At 39.6% G+C, this 24,752-nt stretch overlaps 1 protein-coding gene across 1 annotated transcript in view; it reads left to right on the top strand.

Moving 5' to 3' along the window:
* The window catches only part of LOC124709574 (protein NPAT), an 85,249-nt gene that overhangs the window by 33,989 nt on the left and 26,508 nt on the right, over positions 1-24,752 (top strand). The window contains exons 6-7 of the mRNA XM_047240850.1: positions 950-1,043; positions 22,777-23,020. Coding sequence (XP_047096806.1) covers positions 950-1,043; positions 22,777-23,020 — 338 coding nt within the window. The remainder of the gene's footprint in view (positions 1-949; positions 1,044-22,776; positions 23,021-24,752) is intronic.

Raw genomic sequence — 24,752 nt, 5'->3', positions numbered from 1 at the left:
TTTATATTTCTAGCCCTCTGTCACATGTTTATCATCATATTAACTTTTACACTTACTCTTACTTTTTCCTTTTTTTTTTAATTTGGATTATTTGTGCAAGTGATTTTAATGATTTTTTTGTACTATGCTAGAATATCTCCATTCTTTTGTCCATAGTGAACAAGAATTTGTTTGAAATGTTTGTATGATGATCACTATAAAAAAAATTACATCTTTCATGTAACAAGAAACACATTTTTTGTGCCATTGCACAGCCATTATAAACAATTATTTCGTATTTAATTTTTTAACTGATATCTATTTAAATATTGTAATAGGTAAATGAAAATAATTAAAATCACATGCACAAAGGTTCCCAATAAAAGCAGAATGATTGAAAGAAAACATAAGAGCAAATGGAAAAGTAAATTTGACAATTAAAATGATACAACAATGGAATAGAATTTTATAAAAAGTACATTTAAACCAAATAATTGAATAAAAACAATGCACATCACACTTGTATGCAACCACTATGCTACAATGCCATTATATCTATTGCTGTCAGTTTTAAAGCTCTAAAACAACATGAAAAATTACAAAATTTTGTTGTTGACTATATACAAACAAGGGTCCACCAGGGCAAATGGCTGCAGTATGAGATACATTGGACCCTAACCTTCATCATCGTACAGATGATTACAAAAAATCAATCCCACTTCTGAGGACCTCTCCTTGGGAGTAAAATTGTTGCTAATATCATAGTGCAACTTTTTGGTTAACATGTGGTGGCAGAGATCCAATTAATTGAGAAGAGTCTTTGAACATTTTGCCATTGATGTTAAGAAGAAGACCCACAGTTAAATTTCATGTGTGTGTGTGTGTGTGTGTGGGCGCGCGCGCGCGCTTATTCTGTAGTTTAATTTTTTATTCAGAGAGTGCTGACGTAAGGGTAAACTTATTTTTGCAGACCACCACCTAGGAAAAAGCTAAGTACATCACTGAGTAAGCTGAAGAAGACACATTCAGAGGAAAATGATTCAAACGAAAGTGTCGATATTGCAGTAAGTAGACTTCTGCAGTTTTACATCTGATCACATTTGAATCTTACATGACTGTAATGTGATGGTCGCATGCTTTTATTGTTCGTGATTTGTGGAAATTATTCTGTTGCCACCTGGCCAATAAGGCGGTTCTTTGTAGGAAATGTTTGACTTTTCACTGCATGTAGTCACTTTGAGAAATATTTGCTGTGCAAACACAATGTAGTTCAGAAAAAATTTCCCCCCTTTTAAATTCCTTGTCTTTTTAAACCAGTGTCCAAAAAAGACACGTAATATGACGATGGAAGTGTGTCGGAATGAAGTAAAGCTACAAGATTTGTCAAAAAGTCTGAAACAAAAGATATGTATTAAAAAAAGTGGGTAATCTCATCCATAGCAAAATTGTTAATACGGGATATGGTTACATTTGGTTGCCATACATGCTTGGCAGTAATCTGAATGTTCTTTAAAGGTTAGTGTAAGAGTTCTACAGGCAGTGGACCTCCAGAATCCATTCTGGATATGTTCTGTCGGCCTTATTGCTGATGATATTTTGTGGATATTATCATCTGCAATAAATTCATCCGTTAGAATATGCCAAAGGGGTAACAAATATCATCTGTGAAAATGATGCCAAAGGGGTAACAAATATCATCTGTGAAAATGATGCTTGGATTGGGCCAACTACTTCGTTGCAAGGTCACTCACATGATTGCAGGACCACATTTCTGTAACTTTGAATTTTAAACATATTCCCTTAACCACCAATAAAGATGTAAAGCTGTCTATGAGCACCCATCAGCATATCATCCCCCTGCGATAGGCCTCCACCTTTGTTCATTTTTTTTACTCATTCAGTGTGTTATATGCATCCCTTCAGGAAGGAAAACGTTCAAAAGAGTCATTATATATGTTTACAAAAGGCAAGAAAACCAGGGAAACATAATCTGTATATTGTATTAATAGTAAACTATTATTGTAGTTCTTGTGAGTTGACATCTTCCCAGCATATTTATAACTTGTAGAATTTTCCGGTGTACTTGTAGAATTCTTGGGTGTCTGACCGGGTCATGTGAATTCTCTGGTGTTCGGCCGGGTTATATGGTAAATATTCCACAGCATTTCAGTAAACAGACTTGAGACTTGTTGTGTCTTCAGGTGATCCCTGGTGGCTGTCATCAGGGACACTTGTAGGTGGAAACGAATGCCAGAAATACGAGCATTCTTCAAACTGTAATTCTTAATGATGTTCATGCTTATTCAAGTTAAATTTAAACCCAAGTTTGTTAGAGAGCTGCTGTTTTGAGGGGGGGGGGGGGGGGGGAAGCTAATGCTTCTTCAGTTACACTGAATAGTAAGTAACTGCTGTATATCTCATATTGAAAGCGTAATATTTACTATTCAAAGAAAATAGTTGCCTATATCTTTAAATATTGATTTCTGTTTGCAGTATATAACCACCTGAATGGCAGATTTACATTATTACCTGCTGTGTAATTAGCCAGAATTTTCAGTACTTTATTCTATATATTTAGATAATGCGTAGAAAGAGTGACTCAGTAGGAGGCTTTTCTTTTTTTTATTTTATTTTATTTTTTTGAACTGATTGAGATTCCCTATCTCTCTTCATGTTAAATGGAAAATTTGAGATAACTTTCTCCAGACTCTTTTCTGAGCCCTTAACCAGGAGGCAAAGTCTACATGAAAATTGTTTTTGTGTTTTGCATTTTAATTATGTAGATCACAGTCTGCTGAAATTGAGTTTTATTATTAAAAGCAAAAACTGTTAAGTAGTAAATACATTGGTAAGTAAGTAAGAATTCCAGTATTCTGAAAAAGGTTGGAGCAAGGTGTACAGTTGTGTATATGGTAAGCCCAATTGGAAAGGAGACCTTTGTGTATAAGGGTTGTATGTAATCCCAGTGGGTGAATGTGTTTGTTGAGAGAGGGTAGGTTGGTATTCCCAATTGCACAAGCAGAGTTAATAGCTTCACAGCAAATTCCTCATTTCTGGAGAATTGTTTCCACAGTTCGTTGCATGGCGGATTTTTCCTGATCAGCACAAGGAGCGGTTATCCAATGTTTTCATGTAGAAGGGGAGCAAGCTTCACAAATTTATCACAGGATGAAAGAGTTGTATGGAGAACAGTGTCTTGCATGGTGCACAATATATTCCTGTGGATCAGTGCTAAGAGTGTGATGTGTAAACATAGATGACATGCCACACCCTTGGGTGGCACACTATGTCACCACTATGGCTGTGATTTCAGCTGTGGAGGAGCTCATACGAACGAATCGTCAGATCGCCACATGTGACACCACTGTTGTACTTCTGATAAGCAAAGGAACTGTGCATCACATGATCCACAAGAAGCTTCATTATGGCAAAGTTCGTGCAAAGTGGGTGCCCAAGTATCTTTCAGACTATGATAATGAGTGTTTACCTGAGCCATGTGTTGGATTTCATTGCTCACATTGTGAGATGTAATAAAACGTGGTGTCACCATTTTGACCCTGCCACCAAACGAATGAACGTGGGATGGAGGCATCCTGGCTCCCCTGAAAGAAAGAAAGAAAGAAAGAAAGCAAATAAGTAAGAAAGAAAGAAAGGAGGAGGAGGTGGAGGATGATACTGGTAAACTGGATCCCTCAGCAACCCAGAAGTTTCTACACTGAAGCCATTAACTCTCTTCCTGTGCACTGATATCGGTATATCAATGTCAGCGGCAATTATGTATAGTTGTACTGTTCCACGTGAATTGTTGTTATAATATTTTTATTAAAATTTCTTTACTTATAACTGTAGTGTCCATTTCATTTGGGCGCACCTTATACATTCCACGATATTCTTGTTGTTCACTTCTGCTGAATAAACATTTCATTACTTTATGTGCATTGTCCCAGAAGATATCTCCATAAGACAGCAAAGAATGAAACTATGCAAAATAAGCCAACATTCTTGTTGTTAGATCAACACGATGCAAAGTTCTTCTAGGGGCTGAACATGCTGATTGGACCTTTTTGACCAATTGGTCCATATGTTAATCTACTTTAACTTGTTATTCTACTAGATCTCAAGGAATGTTAGACTGGGTGTTTTGTTTAGTGTATAGCTATTAAGACCTACTTCTGTTGCTAGTAATCATTTTTACTTGTTTGAAATCGTATTATATGAATACCCATGAGATCAAGACTTTAACTGCTGGCTGTGATCCACATGTAGGCTTATTCAGCTATTATTTGAGCTTTCTATGGTAAGCCTGGGTTTGGGTCCGTGATTAATAAGCTTGTGTCTTAAGCAAATGATACAGCTTTTGACTACCCACTACAGTTATAGGAAGATAATTAATCATGCTCAGGACAAGAGTGGGCCCAGTACTGATCTTTGTTGGACTCCATGTGTTACATTACCCCATTACAAGGTTAGTAACATGACTGTGATGCTGTCTGTCAGTGTGATCCACTGCTTTCTGATAGGCTTATAAAACTCCAACCACGTAAGAGGGATACCATTAATGCCATAACTTTTTAGTTTGCTGAGTAGTACCCCTAAAACTTTGTTGCCCCTCAGTCTGCAAGATCCGGGCAGTCGCAGAGGGTGGGCTTACTGGTAGTTGGGAGCTCCAACGTCAGGCGCGTTATGGGGCCCCTTAGGGAAATGGCAGCAAGAGAGGGGAAGAAAACCAATGTGCACTCCGTGTGCATACCGGGGGGAGTCATTCCAGATGTGGAAAGGGTCCTTCCGGATGCCATGAAGGGTACAGGGTGCACCCATCTGCAGGTGGTCGCTCATGTCGGCACCAATGATGTGTGTCGCTATGGATCGGAGGAAATCCTCTCTGGCTTCCGGCGGCTATCTGATTTGGTGAAGACTGCCAGTCTCGCTAGCGGGATGAAAGCAGAGCTCACCATCTGCAGCATCGTCGACAGGACTGACTGCGGACCTTTGGTACAGAGCCGAGTGGAGGGTCTGAATCAGAGGCTGAGACGGTTCTGCGACCGTGTGGGCTGCAGATTCCTCGACTTGCGCCATAGGGTGGTGGGGTTTCGGGTTCCGCTGGATAGGTCAGGAGTCCACTACACGCAACAAGCGGCTACACGGGTAGCAGGGGTTGTGTGGCGTGGGCTGGGCGGTTTTTTAGGTTAGATGGCCTTGGGCAAGTACAGAAAGGGCAACAGCCTCAACGGGTGCGGGGCAAAGTCAGGACATGCGGGGACCAAGCAGCAATCGGTATTGTAACTGTCAACTGTCGAAGCTGCGTTGGTAAAGTACCGGAACTTCAAGCGCTGATAGAAAGCACCGAAGCTGAAATCGTTATAGGTACAGAAAGCTGGCTTAAGCCAGAGATAAATTCTGCCGAAATTTTTACAAAGGTACAGACGGTGTTTAGAAAGGATAGATTGCATGCAACCGGTGGTGGAGTGTTCATCGCTGTTAGTAGTAGTTTATCCTGTAGTGAAGTAGAAGTGGATAGTTCCTGTGAATTATTATGGGTGGAGGTTACACTAAACAACCGAACTAAGTTAGTAATTGGCTCCTTTTACCGACCTCCCGACTCAGCAGCATTAGTGGCAGAACAACTGAGAGAAAATTTGGAATACATTTCACATAAATTTTCTCAGCATGTTATAGTCTTAGGTGGAGATTTCAATTTACCAGATATAGACTGGGACACTCAGATGTTTAGGACGGGTGGTAGGGACAGAGCATCGAGTGACATTATACTGAGTGCACTATCCGAAAATTACCTCGAGCAATTAAACAGAGAACCGACTCGTGGAGATAACATATTGGACCTACTGTTAACAAACAGACCCGAACTTTTCGAATCTGTATGTACAGAACAGGGAATCAGTGATCATAAGGCCGTAGCAGCATCCCTGAATATGGAAGTTAATAGGAATATAAAAAAAGGGAGGAAGGTTTATCTGTTTAGCAAGATTAATAGAAGGCAGATTTCAGACTACCTAACGGATCAAAACGAAAATTTCTGTTCCGACACTGACAATGTTGAGTGTTTATGGAAAAAGTTCAAGGCAATCGTAAAATGCGTTTTAGACAGGTACGTGCCGAGTAAAACTGTGAGGGACGGGAAAAACCCACCGTGGTACAACAACAAAGTTAGGAAACTACTGCGAAAGCAAAGAGAGCTCCACTCCAAGTTTAAACGCAGCCAAAACCTCTCAGACAAACTGAAGCTAAACGATGTCAAAGTTAGCGTAAGGAGGGCTATGCGTGAAGCGTTCATTGAATTCGAAAGTAAAATTCTATGTACCGACTTGACAGAAAATCCTAGGAAGTTCTGGTCTTACGTTAAATCAGTAAGTGGCTCGAAACAGCATATCCAGACACTACGGGATGATGATGGCATTGAAACAGAGGATGACACGCGTAAAGCTGAAATACTAAACACCTTTTTCCAAAGCTGTTTCACAGAGGAAGACCGCACTGCAGTTCCTTCTCTAAATCCTCGCACAAACGAAAAAATGGCTGACATCGAAATAAGTGTCCAAGGAATAGAAAAGCAACTGGAATCACTCAATAGAGGAAAGTCCACTGGACCTGACGGGATACCAATTCGATTCTACACAGAGTACGCGAAAGAACTTGCCCCCCTTCTAACAGCCGTGTACCGCAAGTCTCTAGAGGAACGGAGGGTTCCAAATGATTGGAAAAGAGCACAGATAGTCCCAGTCTTCAAGAAGGGTCGTCGAGCAGATGCGCAAAACTATAGACCTATATCTCTTACGTCGATCTCTTGTAGAATTTTAGAACATGTTTTTTGCTCTCGTATCATGTCATTTCTGGAAACCCAGAATCTACTATGTAGGAATCAACATGGATTCCGGAAACAGCGATCGTGTGAGACCCAACTCGCCTTATTTGTTCATGAGACCCAGAAAATATTAGATACAGGCTCCCAGGTAGATGCTATTTTTCTTGACTTCCGGAAGGCGTTCGATACAGTTCCGCACTGTCGCCTGATAAACAAAGTAAGAGCCTACGGAATATCTGACCAGCTGTGTGGCTGGATTGAAGAGTTTTTAGCAAACAGAACACAGCATGTTGTTATCAATGGAGAGACGTCTACAGACGTTAAAGTAACCTCTGGCGTGCCACAGGGGAGTGTTATGGGACCATTGCTTTTCACAATATATATAAATGACTTAGTAGATAGTGTCGGAAGTTCCATGCGGCTTTTCGCGGATGATGCTGTAGTATACAGAGAAGTTGCAGCATTAGAAAATTGTAGCGAAATGCAGGAAGATCTGCAGCGGATAGGCACTTGGTGCAGGGAGTGGCAACTGACCCTTAACATAGACAAATGTAATGTATTGCGAATACATAGAAAGAAGGATCCTTTATTGTATGATTATATGATAGCGGAACAAACACTGGTAGCAGTTACTTCTGTAAAATATCTGGGAGTATGCATACGGAACGATTTGAAGTGGAATGATCATATAAAACTAATTGTTGGTAAGGCGGGTACCAGGTTGAGATTCATTGGGAGAGTGCTAGTCCATCAACAAAGGAGGTGGCTTACAAAACACTCGTTCGACCTATACTTGAGTATTGCTCATCAGTGTGGGATCCGTACCAGGTCGGGTTGACGGAGGAGATAGAGAAGATCCAAAGAAGAGCGGCGCGTTTCGTCACAGGGTTATTTGGTAACCGTGATAGCGTTACGGAGATGTTTAATAAACTCAAGTGGCAGACTCTGCAAGAGAGGCGCTCTGCATCGCGGTGTAGCTTGCTCGCCAGGTTTCGAGAGGGTGCGTTTCTGGATGAGGTATCGAATATATTGCTTCCCCCTACTTATACTTCCCGAGGAGATCACGAATGTAAAATTAGAGAGATTAGAGCGCGCACGGAGGCTTTCAGACAGTCGTTCTTCCCGCGAACCATACGCGACTGGAACAGGAAAGGGAGGTAATGACAGTGGCACGTAAAGTGCCCTCCGCCACACACCGTTGGGTGGCTTGCGGAGTATCAATGTAGATGTAGATGTAGATCAAGGTCTTTGCCAAGGTGACAAAATATGCCAACAGGATAATTTTTCTTGTTTAACTCCGCCAGGATTTTGTTTGTGACTTCCTATGTTGCTTCTGTCATGGAGAACCATTTTGGAAGACAAAATGGCGAGGCATTTAACAAGCTCTGCTCTGTTCAGTCAGTCAACATTCTGCAGAAATCAACAAAAGTTTTGCACCATCCCTTTGTTTCGAAATTCATGGCACAGAAAACAAAAATTGGCTTGTGGCAAGCATATATGTTCATTTACAGTGTGTCCAGATCACCAAATCAAAAATAGAAACATTAGTCAGGGTATATACGACCTGGAACAACCGGGAAATCTGGAAAAAAAAACGGGAATTTTTTCATCCGGGAGAAAACCGGGAAAAACCCGGGAATTTTCGTTGTTGTAGCCTTCAGCCCCCCTTTGAACGATGTACCTTGCCACTGGTGGGGAGGCTTGTGTGCCTCAGCGATACAGATAGCTGTACCGTAGGTGCAACAACAACGGAGGGGGATCTGTTGAGAGGCCAGACATACGTGTGGTTCCTGAAGAGGGGCAGCAGTCTTTTCAGTAACAGTCTGGTTGATTGACTGATCTGGCCTTGTAATACTAACCAAAACGGCCTTGCTGTGCTGGTACTGCAAATGGCTGAAAGCACGGGCAAACTACAGCCGTAATTTTTCCCGAGGGCATGCAGCTTTACTGTGTGGTTAAATGATGATGGCGTCCTCTTGGGTAAAATATTCCAGAGGTGAAATAGTCCCCCATTCGGATGTCCGGGCGGGGACTACTCAGGAGGACGCTGTTATCAGGAGAAAGAAAACTGGCGTTCTATGGAACGGAGCATGGAATATCAAATCCCTTAATCGGGCAGGTAGGTTAGAAAATTTAAAAAGGCAAATGGACAGGTTAAAGTTAGATATAGTGGGACTTAGTGAAGTTTGGTGGCAGGAGGAACAAGACTTGTGGTCAGGTGGATACAGGGTTATAAATACAAAATCAAATAGAGGTAATACAGGAGTTGGTTTAATAATGAATAGGAGAATAGGAATGCAGGTAAGCTACTACAAACAGCATAGTGAATGCATTATTGTGGCCAAGATAGATACGAAGCACACTCCTACCACAGTAGTACAAGTTTATGTGCCAACTAGCTCCGCAGATGTTGAAGATATTGATGAAATGTATAATGAGATAAAATAAATTATTCAGATAGTAAAGGGAGACGAAAATTTAATAGTCATGGGTGACTGGAATTCGATAGTAGGAAAAGGGAGAGAAGGAAACGCATTAGGTGAATATGGATTGGGGGGGAAGGAATGAAAGAGGAAGCCGCCTGGTAGAATTTTGCACAGAGCATAACTTAATCATAGCTAACATTTGGTGCAAGAATCATAAAAGAATGTTGTATACATGGAAGAATGCTGGAGATACTGACAGGTTTCAGACAGATTGTATAATGGTAAGACAGAGATTCAGGAACCAGGTTTTAAATTGTAAGACTTTTCCAGGGGCAGATGTTTGACCACAATCTATTGGTTATGAATTGTAGATTAAAACTGAAAAACTGCAAAAAGGTAGGAATTTGAGGAGATGGGACCTGGATAAACTGAAAGAACCAGAGGCTGTAGAGAGCCTCAGGGAGAGCATTAGGGAACGATTGACAAGAATGGGGGAAAGAAATACGGTAGAAGAAGAATGGGTAGCTTTGAGGGATGAAGTAGTGAAGGTAGCAGAGGATCAAGTAGGTAAAAAGAAGAGGGCTAGTAGAAATCCTTGGGTAACAGAAGAGATATTGAATTTAATTGATGAAAGGAGAAAATATAAAAATGCAGTAAATGAAGCAGGCAAAAAGGAATACAAGCATCTCAAAAATGAGATCGACAGGAAGTGCAAGATGGCTAAGCAGGGATGGCTAGAGGACAAATGTCAGGATGTAGAGGTTTATCTCACTATGGGTAAGATATACACTGCCTACAGGAAAATTAAAGAGACCTTTGGAGAAAAGAGAACCACTTGCATGAATATCAAGGGCTCAGATGGAAACCTAGTTCTAAGCAAAGAAGGGAAAGCAGAAAGGTGGAAGGAGTATATAGAGGGTCTATACAAGGGCGATGTACTTGAGGACAATGTTATAGAAATGGAAAAGAATGTAGATGAAGAGGAAATGGGAAATACGATACTGCGTGAAGAGTTTGACAGAGCACTGAAAGACCTAAGTCGAAACAAAGCCCTGGGAGTAGACAACATTCCATTAGAACTACTGACAGCCTTGGGAGAGCCAGTCCTGGCAAAACTCTACCATCTGGTGAGCAAGATGTATGAGACAGGCGAAATACCCTCAGATTTCAAGAAGAATATAATAATTCCAATCCCAAAGAAAGCAGGTGTTGACAGATGTGAAAATTACCGAACTATCAGTTTAATAAGCCACTGGTGCAAAATACTAACACGAATTCTTTACAGACGAATGGAAAAACTGGTAGAAGCTGACCTCAGGGAAGATCAGTTTGGATTCCATAGAAATGTTGGAACATGTGAGGCAATACTGACCCTACGATTTATGTTAGAAAATAGATTAAGAAAAGGCAAACCTAGGTTTCTAGCATTTATAGACTTAGAGAAAGCTTTTGACATTGTTGACTGGAATACTCTCTTTCAAATTCTGAAAGTGGCAGGGATAAAATACAGGGAGCGAAAGGCTATTTACAATTTGTACAGAAACCTAATGGCAGTTATAAGAGTCGAGGGACATGAAAGGGAAGCAGTGGTTGGGAAGGGAGTGAGACAGGGTTGTAGCCTCTCCCCAATTTTATTCAATCTGTATATTGAGCAAGCAGTAAAGGAAACAAAAGAAAAATTTGGAGTAGGAATTAAAATCCATGGAGAAGAAATAAAAACTTTGAGATTCGCCGATGACATTGTAATTCTGTCAGAGACAGCAAAGGAGCTGGAGGAGCAGCTGAATGGAATGGACATGATCTTGAAAGGAGGATATAAGATGAACATCAACAAAAACAAAACGAGGATAATGGTATGTAGTCGAATTAATCGGGTGATGCTGCGGGAATTAGATTAGGAAATGAGATGTTTAAAGTAGTAAATGAGTATTGCTATTTGGGGAGCAAAATAACTGATGATGGTCGAAGTAGAGAGGATGTAAAATGTAGACTGGCAATGGCAAGGAAAGCATTTCTTAAGACGAGAAATTTGTTAACATTGAGTGTAGATTTAAGCGTCAGGGAGTCGTTTCTGAAAGTATTTGTATGGAGTGTAGCCATGTATCAAAGTGAAACATGGGCAATAAATAGTTTAGACAAGAAGAGAATAGAAGCTTTGAAATGTGGTGCTACAGAAGAATGCTGAAGATAGATGGGTAGATCACATAACTAATGAGGAGGTATTGAATAGAATTGGAGAGAAGAGAAATTTGTGGCACAACTTGACTAGAAGAAGGGATCGGTTGGTAGGGCATGTTCTGAGGCATCAAGGGATCACTAATTTAGTATAGGAGGGCAGCGTGGAGGGTAAAAATCGCGGAGGGAGACCAAAAGATGAATACACTAAACAGATTCAGAAGGATGTAGGTTGCAGTAGGTACTGGGAGATGAAGAAGCTTGCACAGGATAGTGTAGCATGGAGAGCTGCATCAAACCAGTCTCTGGACTGAAAACTACAATAACAATCAAGCATTCAGTTAAATTTTTGTAATTTTGACGGCTAAGAATTGATTCTCTAGCAAAGAATATTATTGTATCTTGCTACTGGAGAATGATACTGCAGAATAAAGTATAAACGAGAGGGAAAAACCTAAAACATTAGTGGCAAAGGAATTGCGCAGTTTACAACAACAAAACACTGAGCATACATGAGCATCTGCAAATAGCAAAATATGTCAAAGGCCGAAGGGAGAAGACTTTGTAATTCTTCGTAACAATAAACTGCTTGCTATGAGCATTACGTCACAACTGTTCACATTAGGTTCGTTTGACCACTTGCCAGCAGGCTGATGCACATGCGCAGTTGACTCGCATATGAGCAGTACCTGCTGCCGTTTTCCGCTACTTGAAGTGTGGCTGTTAGCTGTATTGGCAGTAGCAGCAAGCAGCCAGATGCAAACGAGAAAACTTTTTCTTGCAGCCGCCAGATTCGCGCATGCGCAGAGTTGTAGTGAGGAGGCGTTAGTCTCCACATGACCCTTGTTTGCGTTAAGTGATTTTGCTGCTTCTCTTCGTTTAAAGCTCCCAAGTCAAATGAAAACAAAACGGATTTCTGTTTCTTGGAGCTATCAAGTGAATTAAAATACATTCACATAATTACAGAGGGCAAAAATATATTATTAGTTTCAGTTTTCTGATTTTATTTTATTTCCAAGTTATTAGCAGTCAACCGTTAATTGTCTTGCAGAACAATGATGCTATTTTTGCAAGTTTGCTAAAGAAATTTGGCTTTATTAATCTTTCTGCTGAGGCAATCATTTTATTTGAAACGAAGTGTTTCATTCCACAGTATTGGCTAGTTCCAACTGTTTGCTGAATTTCAAGTGCACGTTATCATCTTCTGCCATGTATGGCATTATGCCATAATAAAGAACCAAAAATGAGATTGTAGAGTACTGTTACTCCAAGAAAATTTACTTCCCAGAAACCACCCTGAAAAGCTTAATATCAGATGGGTCCTACTTCATTGTGAATCTGGAAAAAAACAATGTGCACTTCAAGCTGAATTACACATTTTAGTATGGTTACGAAATTCTGATGCTCTTGGGAGTATCCTCTGATTCCGTTTCTTTTATGGTGTAACGTAAGCTCTCTTAGTGCTGTATACATATGAACGAGCGGGCTTCCTACACCACTGCAGCTACGTTTGCGCAATAATGCCTCTTTTCTGGCGCTCTCTGGCAACTGGTAAATAGAACCTATTTCTAACAGTCTCCGGATAGTGTTGCGAAAGGTGGTTTGAAAAGGGTTACTTTCAAATTAAATTTATTTTTACGCAAGATGAATTATGTTACGTGTGAGAAAGTGGAATGAATTTCTAAATCACAGAACATTTAAAACTGAACACTTTGAGGACCAGCCACTTACAAGAATTTCGAGCCCAGACATGTATGTCATAATTTTAAATTTACTGGCACATTTGTGTGATGTATCTTAAAGTATAAAACATGCAAAAAAGATCCTTATTACATGTGAAAGCTTAGCTTCTGCTGTAGTTTGTTAATCTTAGAAACCAATATTATATGTGAAAGCTTAGCTTTTCTTGTAGCTATACTATGTATATTAATGTAAACTGATAACTTTTCCTCTTTGTGTGTTCGCGCTACATAACCACTGATCTTGCTATAGGCTGAAAATAACACGTGTCCTATGCTCTGAATATCTGCTGTCATCGGATGATGAGATCACGTGGCATGAGATATGATTGGCTTACAAAAGGACATCACAAGCTCAGTTTCAACGCTCCGGAAACTAATGCGCTGTGTTTGGTGCAATTCGAATTTATACTTTCGTAATACGAAAATATGCAGTGTATATGTTGCTGCAAATCAAAGGTCTTTCCAAAACTTCTCTTTTTTTTCCATTGAAAGTCTTTCCAAAACTTCTCTCCCCCGTCTTTATTTTTTTGAAAGTTCTAAGTGAGTGCATAAAACGTTAACCATTCAAAGGTTGATAAGTTTTACAGTTCCGAGGGAAAATCCAAGGAAAACCTACTGTCACTTAGCACAAAAGAAGTGTATTTTCACCTGGGAAAAAGCATGTTTTTTACATCTACATATATACTCCGCAAGCCACCCAACGGTGTGTGGCGGAGGGAGGTATCTGGGAATAATCCGGGATTTTTTTTCCTTTTCCCCGTATATACCCTGTTAGTGTAACAAAAAAATCATCTGTTTCCCATGGGCAGTTTTCCACATCACTGTGAACATCATCAGTCCCCTTGCTTGGATGCAGGCTTGAATTCATCGTGACATACCATTAATGAGATCATCAAGCCAGCTCTGAACCACATTGTTCCACTCTTCAATGGCAACTTTGCATAAGTTGCACAGAATATACATGCATTATTGAAGTTCAGAAGCAGCCAACTTTAATCGATCTCACATATGTTCCATTGGGTTGGTGTTGGGGAGCAGGCAGGCCACTCCATTTTGGTGACCCTAGCTTGCTGAAGGAACCTGTTCACAGAAACAACACAATAAGTACTCAAGTTGACGTCCAGCAAGATGTTAGTGACAAACTCTCATTATTGGTTGCAGAGTTTTGTAAAATGTTAGTGATATGCTCCCACTAGTGGTTGCAGAATCTCGTCTCTGTTTATGTGGCCCCTTGTAGTGCCACCCCAGAATGTCACTGCACCACCACCTTGTTGCATGTGTGGGTGACAGTGCTGGAGATGTTCAATACTAGCAGGTTGTCTTCAGATACATTGTGTGCAATAATCAGGCTACACACAGATCCAAATTTTGTCCAGAAATGACATCTAATGCCAATCATGGGGCACCCATTCTGCATGATTTCTTGCCCACCTGTAACAGAGTCCATGATGTTGTGGCGTACATTTTGGTTGTCATGGCCATTGGGAATGGAGATTCTCATCTTGCAGTCATCTTCTGACAGTTTCATGTCTTTGAGTGCCAAATTCAATTCTGGAGCAGTTGACCCACAGTTCCCTTTGACTCAAAAGTTGTAGATATCGATCATACTTTGCGCCTGTCGAGATTGGACAGCCTGTGTGGTGTATGTCCTTAACGCTGCCTGTCAGTTGAGATTGGACAGCCTGTGTGGTGTATGTCCTCAATACTGCCTGTCAATTGAAACTAATTCCGTGTCTACACCACATCACTTTCACTTTGGTGCATATGTTGAACATCTTCCATGGTTGACAAGTGTTCTGCTTGTAATGTGATGATGCGGATGCAATCATTGATCATGCTTGCCCTCTATTGTACCACAGATGTGCCTGATGCATCCCTACTGGTGCTTTACTTTCAACTGAAATGCTGCAATCCACTTAAGTGTGGTTGATTGGTACAGGAACAGTCACAGTGGCAACACATCTATATGGCATATCGGGATGATGCAAAAGTTTTGTTGATATTTGTATTATAGACCACTTTCTCAAACACATTTGAAAAGACTAAAGTGGTCTCTCCCCACAGTGTTCTCGTGATTGTACTTGCTACCAGTTCACCTCCTGAAGAATGTATGTTAAAACGCATTCTACAAACTGAAGCGTGATTTATTTGTGGATAGTAAATTCCTCGTTATATTTGTGTTTCAATCTCAATGTTACGGACTCTATAATAGTGATGCATCTTTGCTCTGCCATGAGCAACACTGCAGATAATTGTGTTGAAGGTATATTCAGTTTCTACTAACAAGGGAACCTCCCCATCGCACCCCCCTCAGATTTAGTTATAAGTTGGCACAGTGGATAGGCCTTGAAAAACTGAACACAGATCAATCGAGAAAACAGGAAGAAGTTGTGTGGAACTATGAAAAAAATAAGCAAAATATACAAACTGAGTAGTCCATGCGGACGATAGGCAACATCAAGGACACTGTGAGCTAAGGAGTGCCGTGGTCCCGTGGTTAGTGTGAGCGGCTGCGGAACGAGAGGTCCTTGGTTCAAGTCTCACCTCGAGTGAAAATTTTAATTTTTTATTTTCAGACAATTATTATCTGTCGTCCGTTATGTTTTCATCATTTTTTTGGGAGTGATTATCACATCCACAAGAAAACCTAAATCGGGCAAGGTAGAAGAATCTTTTTACCCATTCGCCAAGTGTACAAGTTAGATGGGTCAACAACATATTCCTGTCATATGACGCACATGCCGTCACCAGTGTCGTATAGAATATAGACGTGTTTTCCTGTGGAGGAATCGGTTCACCTATGACCTTGCGATCAAATGTTTTTAGTTCCCATTGGAGAGGCACGTTCTTTCGTCTACTAATCGCACCGTTTAGCGGTGCGGTCGCAAAACACAGACACTAAACTTATTACAGTGAATAGAAACGTCAATGAACGAACGGACAGATCATAACTTTGCGAAGATAAAAAAAGTGAACTTTTCAATCGAGGGGGGACTTGAACCAAGGACCTCTCATTCCTCAGCCGCTCACGCTAACCACGGGACCACAGCGCTCCTTCCCTCACATTTTCCTTGATGTTGCCTATCTTGCGCATGGACTACTCAGTTTGTGTGTTTTGCTTATTTTTTTCATAGTTCCACACAACTTCTTCCTGTTTTCTCGATTGATCTGTGTTCAGTTTTTCAAGGCCTATCCACTATGCCAACTTATAACTAAATCTGAGGGGGGTGCGATGGGGAGGTTCCCTTGTAAGCAGTGAAGGAAAGATATTGTTTGTATTGTCAGTTGACCATTTTCTGTTGTACAGTCAGCATTTTCTTTCTCCTAAACTGCTACCAAAGCCTTAAAATAATATTTTGTGGCACATCTAATGCTGAAAGCTGTTAGGACTGTGGTACATGTCTGGGTATTCTACCAGTAAAACAGTGTTCATGTACTATCTTTGTTTTATTATAATGCATACTTAACAGAGAGAATGAATAAATGAGTGAGTGAATAAGCTTACATAAAGCACAAAAAAAGTAAATAACTACCACTTCTCAGGTTAGGATCCTACCAAGATGTGTGTCATAAATAAAGGATTTATTGCCTTAATTATCTGTATGCATGGATCAGCTTGTGTTTGCAGAGTGGTATGCGCAAATTCTTCATGAGAGTGTCCTACATTCATCATATTGTTACTTGTACTTTTGGAAGAATGAGTTCAAATACCTGGAAAAATGCCACATGTGAGTTACAATCAGTTTATTAATGAGAGTGCTGATCCCTGACTGATGATGAGTATTAAACTGGAATTTCTTGATTTATGGCAGTGCCCAGTCACGCTTCCTGAGGGAACTTTCCAGACAATTTCGTACTTCAGTTGGGAGTCTCTTGAATACCATTTGCATTGATCTCATAGATGTTTTGAACATGGTTGATTAATGCTGTACTTTTGGCTGTACAACTGAATTGTTATGCACAATATTTTGATGACCAGCCCAGTCGCTTTCATCTGCTGCAAGGCGTTAATTGTACTTGCTGCCTGGAATCAACAACTCGCTTGTATATCCAAAACCACATTATTAAACACTTGCATTACCGTACTTGTCATGGAATGGTCTACTTCTTGAGATGTTGGACAATTGAACATTGAGGACTTGAGTTCTGGGGTGGTTGAAATAGCAGGTAATGGGGTTAAACACAATGTTTTATACACTTATAGATAAAGTGATAGTAAATCCACAACAAAGGAATATGTATTATTACCATTTGTACCAAGCGAGCAAATGAATATATAGAGACAATTATAGGAGAATTATAGTGCTATTATGAATAGAATATCTTAAGCTGAAATGGCATAAGAGTACTCTGACAACTGTGTTTCAAAGCCTCGGATAAAAGCATTGGTTACTAGTTGGAGGCCGTGAATTCAGCTTGCAGAGTGATCTAGTTTTTCTTTGCCTTTTCGTCATGTTTCTCCAAGTGACTGCGACAGTGTGTGGCTTAGCTGCTTGATTTGCTCTCTTTACAGCACAGTTGGGTGTTCGTGTAATGGTTGGCACACATTATGAAAAATTAAAAAAGTTCTGTCCCTGGGTTTGTTGGTATTCATTATTATTATTATTCTTTCCTGTCCCAGACGTTATGTCTGGTTAAAGATGGAAAGTGATGCGGACCTTGATCAAGCGTGACTTCCTTTTAACTGTACGGTATATGTTACATTGCATTTAGGAACTTTCGGGTAATTGACTATTTATCAATAATTACAGATTTCTGTAGTTGTATGTATACGTTTGGGTGTAGCTGTATTGTGTTGATGTACTGGTGGATATTGTGTGGTATGACTCCGGTAGTTGATAGTATAATTGGTATGATGTCAACTTTATCCTGATGCCACATGTCTTTGACTTCCTCAGCCAGTTGGATGTATTTTTCAATGTTTTCTCCTGTTTTCTTCTGTATATTTGTTGTATTGGGTATGGATATTTCGATTAGTTGTGTTAATTTCTTCTTTTTATTGGTGAGTATGATGTTAGGTTTGTTATGTGATGTTGTTTTATCTATTATAATGGTTCTGTTCCAGTATAATTTGTATTCATCATTCTCCAGTACATTTTGTGGTGCATGCTTGTATGTGGGGGCATGTTGTTTTATTAGTTTATGTTGTATGGCAAGTTGTTGATGTATTGTTTTTGCTACATTGTCGTGTCTTCTGGGGTATTCTGTATTTGCTAGTATTGTACATCCGCTTGTGATCTACTGTTTCTATTTGTTGTTTGCAAAGTCTGCATTTATCTGTTGTGGTATTGGGATCTTTAATAATATGCTTGCTGTAATATCTGGTGTTTATTGTTTGATCCTGTATTGCAATCATGAATCCTTCCATCTCACTGTATATATTGCCTTTTCTTAGCCATGTGTTGGATGCGTCTTGATCGATGTGTGGCTGTGTTAGATGATACGGGTGCTTGCCATGTAGTGTTTTCTTTTTTCAATTTACTTTCTTCGTATCTGTTGAAGTTATGTGATCTAAAGGGTTGTAGAAGTGGTTATGAAATTGCAGTGGTGTAGCAGATGTATTTATATGAGTGATTGCTTTGTGTATTTTGCTGGTTTCTGCTTGTTCTATAAAGAATTTTCTTAAATTGTCTACCTGTCCATAATGTAGGTTTTTTATGTTAATAAATCCCCTTCCTCCTTCCTTTCTGCTTAATGTGAATCTTTCTGTTGCTGAATGTATATGATGTATTCTATATTTGTGGCATTGTGATCGTGTAAGTGTATTGAGTGCTTCTAGGTCTGTGTTACTCCATTTCACTACTCCAAATGAGTAGGTCAATATTGGTATAGCATAGGTATTTATAGCTTTTGTTTCTTGCTGTCAATTCTGTTTTCAGTATTTTTGTTAGTCTTTGTCTATATTTTTCTTTTAGTTCTTCTTTATTATTTGTATTACCTATTCCTATTTTTTGTCTGTATCCTAGATATTTATAGGCATCTGTTTTTTCCATCGTTTCTATGCAGTCGCTGTGGTTATCCAATAAGTAATCTTCTTGTTTAGTGTGTTTTCCCTGACTATGCTATTTTTCTTACACTTGTCTGTTCCAAAAGCCATATTTATATCATTGCTGAATACTTCTGTTATCTTTAGTAATTGGTTGAGTTGTTGATTTGTTGCTGCCAGTAGTTTTAGATCATCCATGTATAGCAAATGTGTGATTTTGTGTTGGTATGTTCCAGTAATATTGTATCCATAATTTGTATTATTTAGCATGTTGGATGGTGGGTTCAGAGCAAGGCAGAACCAGAAAGCACTTAATGAGTCTCCTTGGTATATTCCACACTTAATCTGTATTGGCTGTAATGTGATATTATTTGAATTTGTTTGGATATTAAGTGTGGTTTTCCAATTTTTCATTACTATGTTTGGGAACTGTATCAATTTAGGGTCTACTTTGTATATTTCCAATATTTGTAGTAACCATGAGTGGGGTACACTATCAAAAGCTTTTCGATAATCAATGTATGCATAGTGTAGCGACCTTTGTTTAGTTTTAGCTTGATATGTCACCTCTGCATCTATTATCAGTTGCTCTTTACATCCTCGTGCTCCTTTGCAACAGCCTTTTTGTTCTTCATTTATAATTTTTTTCTGTGTTGCATGTGTCATTAATTTCTGTGTAATGACTGAAGTTAATATTTTGTATATTGTTGGTAGGCATGTTATGGGGCGATATTTTGCTGGGTTTGCTGTGTCTGCTTGATCTTTAGGTTTCAGATAAGTTATTCCATGTGTAAGTGTATCGGGGAATGTGTATGGGTCTGCAATGTAACTGTTAAATAATTTAGTTAGATGTGAATGTGTTGAGGTGAACTTCTTTAGCCAGAAATTTGCTATTTTTATCTTTTCCAGGGGCTTTCCAATTTTGCATAGAATTAATTGCTGGGGTGACTTCATGTTGAAAAATTATCACTTCAGGCATTTGTGGTATCATCTTGTATGTGTCTGTTTCTGCTTGTATCCACCGTGCACGCCTGTTATGTTGTACCGGGTTTGACCATATGTTGCTCCAGAAGTGTTCCATGTCTGTTATGTTTGGTGGATTGTCTATTTTAATGTGTGTGTTATCTATTGTCTGGTAAAATTTCTTTTGGTTTGTGTTGAATGTTTGGTTTTGTTTCCTTCTATTTTCACCCTTTTTGTATCTTCTAAGTCGTTTGGCCAATGCTTGTAATTTCTGCTTCTTTTCATCTAATTGCTCTATCGCTTCTTGTTGTGAGTTTTTAGCTAACCTTTTTCGTTTTTTGTCTGATGTTTCATTTCTTATAAATTGTGTTAGTCAGTTTTTCTATTCTGATCTGTAGCCTGTGTTGCCATGCTGGTTTTGTGGGTTGGTTTGTTCTGATCTCTGCCTAGTGTGTATATTTAGTGTAGTGAGTGCTCCTATATAAACCAGTAATTGTAACTCTTCCATAGTTGTATTTTCATTTATTTTGTTGTGTATGATTGTGTTGATAGTTGTTATTATTGTTTCGTCTTGTGGGTTATTTGGTGGTCCATGCAAGAATGGTCTAATGTCTGTATTTGTGTCTTTGTATTCTATATATGTTAGCTGAAATTTTTCTTCTATATCTAACATGTGTGTCACTTCATGTTCTATTTGTGCTTGTTCTGGTGGGCGTCTTAAGATGTCGTTTTCCTCTGATTGTTTAATTGATGCGTGTTGTTCTTTGTCTGTTTGCTCTGGGATGTTTGAGTCCATTACTGTATTTTCTTCTTCTTCTGATTGCACATTATTTTGTTCCAGTATTTGTTGTACTTGTTGTTTGATGTTTTCTAATTCTGATTGGGGTATCCTGTTATTTTTGATTATCACACGGTTCTGATCAGCTAGTCGTTGTTCTATTAAAAATTTTAATTCTGGGTTTCTGGTGATAAATGTTGTGTATACTTGTGATCTGTATCCAGTTGTGTTGGTTCCTAAGTTTGTTGCTTGGTAATAACAGAACATGAAGTGTCGGTTAACTTCATCTTACCATCTCATCCTCTGTCTTTGTTTTCGTTCTAGGGTGGTTGCAGGAGGCATATCGTGCAAAACACCTCTATTTGGATTTAAATGGCTAGCAGTGTCGTTACCATTGTGGGCGGGCATAGGGTTCAAGCGTCGTCCCCGACAATGACAACGCTTGTCCGAGGCTTCATTAGTTCTGTCCTGAACCAACTAATCACATTAAAAGGGGGGTTAGCCCTATTAGTGGTTTGTTCTTTTCATCGCCTTTTACGACTGGCAGAACATACCGGAGGCCGATTCTTTTCCCGGGCCTCCACGGGGGTTTATTATTATTATTATTATTATTATTATTATTATTATTATTATTATTATTATTCCAGTTTGGCCAACTCAAGACCACTGGTGAAAAAGCTGATTCATGACGTAGAATCCCCTCACCTGCTGTTGTCTCCTTTGTTCTTCTGTCCTTTTCTCTCCTCTGTTCTTCAGAGGTTTTTTTTTCTGAAACCTTTGAATTTTTGTATCTTTTCCCTGACCTCATGTCTGTCATTTCATCCCCATCCGGCAAGCAGGTCGCCCAATGTGGCGTTGCATTTAATAAGACCTGCACCAAGGCGGCCGGACCTGCCCTGTAAGGGGCCTCCCGGCCAATGACGTCAAACGCTCATTTCCATTTTCATGTCTCCTCCCTAGGTCTTTGTCTGTTGTTCCATTTAAGAAATCTATATTTTATCACTTTCTCCTTTTTTGACTGTGTCAGTTATAATTAAAAATATTTCTTAACTTATATAACCATGAAAATTGGATTTTTTTACTAATTGTCAATAGAAGTTGAATACTTACTTTTTTAAGGCTCTTGTTATCCATTACTTTCATGTGACTGTAAAATGTAATCCTTCACTTTCTCATTGTAGCTCTTATAATCTCAGTTATTTTCATGCATGTCCTTGTTGCATCTCACTTTCATACTTTGAACCCAAAACCATTCAAATTATTATGGTTTCCTTCTTCTGCAAATAATTTAACTGTTTGGCTGTGTTTATGGTCTTGCATTCTGAGCAATAAAGGCACCTGGTTTTAATCACCACATTGTAATGCCTCAATTTCATAATGATAGGTAAGGATTTTTTAAAATTGTGTGTGATTACTGTTAAGTAAAATGCCACTTCCATTTTTCTGGCCATGATTTTGTTTGCTGCTCTGCCAAGAGCATTTGGCTGGATTATTTCTCCCAAGTACTTAAATTCAGAAATTCCATTTATTTTCCAAATTTTGATTTCATATATTTTGGTGCACCTTTAAAATTGGTCATGGATATGGTTTCTTTCAAACGAAATTTATGATCCAATTTTTCTGCTACCTCTTGGAAAAAGCTTGTTTATTTTGATGCATGTTCACTGCTAAGATTGCTAAATGACCAGGAAGAGCTGAGCAGTCAATTTAAGGTTATCTCTCTTTCTTCCAACTTTTACTTTATTTATTTCCTTTTCTATTATTTTTCTCCATTCCCATACTCATAACAATTTAGACAGTCCATCCCCTTGCCTCACATATTGGCATTAATCTGATGACCAAATCTGTGGGCACAGTTGCTACATGTGTGTATTGAAAAACATTCTTTTTTTTTTCTTTTTCTGTAGCTACTGCAACAAGCACTTTTGGAGAATAAGCAGCTGCATGAAAAAATTGCAGAGAATATTAACAGAGTTATGAGGATACCCAGTGATGGCACTTCAGAATCTCAGCTTCCAGTAGCACCTCCCCCGGAAAGTCTGCCAGTACCATGTGATGGCATGATGAATGAACTGGATCAAGCTATCAAGACCATTGTACATCAAACTGAACAGGACCCTTTGTTTGAAAGTTTTCTTGAAGAAATACTAGGTGAGTCCTGCCAGTGTGTTCAATTTATTGCAAATTTCCAAATAGTTTGTGTTGTCAGCCATATACACTACTGGCCATTAAAATTGCTACACCATGAAGATGATATGCTACAGACGCGAAATTTAACCAACAGGAAGAAGATGCTGTGATATGCAAATGATTAGCTTTTCAGAGAATTCGCACGAGGTTGGTGCCGGTGGCTACACCTACAACGTGCTGACATGAGGAAAGTTTCCAACCGATTTCTCATACACAAACAGCAGTTGACCGGCGTTGCCTGGTGAAACGTTGTTGTGATGCCACGTGTAAGGAGGAGAAATGCGTACTATCAAGTTTCCGACTTTGATAAATGTCGGATTGTAGCCTATCGCAATTGCAGTTTATCGTATCGCGACATTGCTGCTCGCGTTGGTCGAGATTCAATGACTGTTAGCAGAATATGGAATCGGTGGGTTCAGGAGGATAATACGGAACACTGTGCTGGATCCCAACGGCCTCGTATCACTAGCAGTTGAGATGACACGCATCTTATCCACATGGCTGTAACGGATAGTGCAGTCACGTCTCGATCCCTGAGTCAACAGATGGGGATGTTTGCAAGACAACAACCATCTGCACGAACAGTTCGACGACGTTTGCAGCAGCATGGACTATCAGCTTGAAGACCATGGCTGCAGTTACCCTTGACGCTGCATTACAGACAGAAGCGCCTGTGATGGTCTACTCAACGATGAACCTGGGTGCACGAATGGCAAAACGTCATTTTTTCGGATGAATCCAGGTTCTGTTTACAGCATCATGATGGTCGCATCCATGTTTGGCAACATCGTGGTGAATGCACATTGGAAGCGTGTAATTCGTTATCGCCATACTGGCGTATCACCCGGCGTGATGGTATGGTGTGCTATTGGTTACACGTCTCGGTCACATCTTGCTCGCTTTGACGACACTGTGAATAGTGAACGTTACATTTCAGATGTGTTGCGAACCGTGGCTCTACCCTTCATTCGATCCCTGCGAAGCCCTACGTTTCAGCAGGATAATGCATGACCGCATGTTGCAGGTCCTATACGGGCCTTTCTGGATACAGAAAAAGTTGCTGCCCTGGCCAGCACATTCTCCAGATCTCTCACTAGTTGAAAACGTCTGGTCAATGGTGGCCGAGCAAATGGTTTGTCACAATACGCCAGTCACTACTCTTGATGAACTGTGGTATAGTGTTGAAGCTGCATTGGCCTGTACACGCCATCCAAGCTCTGTTTGACTCAATGCCCAGGCATATCAGGGCCTTTATTACGGGCAGAGGTGGTTGTTCTGGGCACTGATTTCTCAGGATCTATGCACCCAAATTGCGTGAAAATGTAATCACATGTCAGTTCTTGTATAATATATTTGTCCAATTAATACCCGTTTATCATCTGCGTTTCGTCTTGGTGTAGCGATTTTAATGGCCAGTAGTGTAATTCGGTCTGAAAATGAAAAGAAAAACTGTAAAATGGCAAGAATTTAATTATTTTATTGTGCTATAACAAACAAAGTATGAATCTTTATTGCTTCTTGTCTCTGTGACATGAGAAACCATGAACTTTGGCATAAGTAGTTAGTTGCATGTTCTATAGATTGTATTTGTAAAGAGACATTATACATGGCACATTCCATTTGTACTTCAGCTATGTGAATTCACTAAGAATTATTTATGTGTGACTAAATTGTGGTCATTTTGTTGTGTTAC

Source organism: Schistocerca piceifrons, chromosome 1, assembly GCF_021461385.2.
Source record: "Schistocerca piceifrons isolate TAMUIC-IGC-003096 chromosome 1, iqSchPice1.1, whole genome shotgun sequence".
NCBI lineage: Eukaryota > Metazoa > Arthropoda > Insecta > Orthoptera > Acrididae > Schistocerca > Schistocerca piceifrons.
Note: the sequence above shows the minus strand (reverse complement) of the source record. Positions and strands in the feature narration are given on the sequence as shown.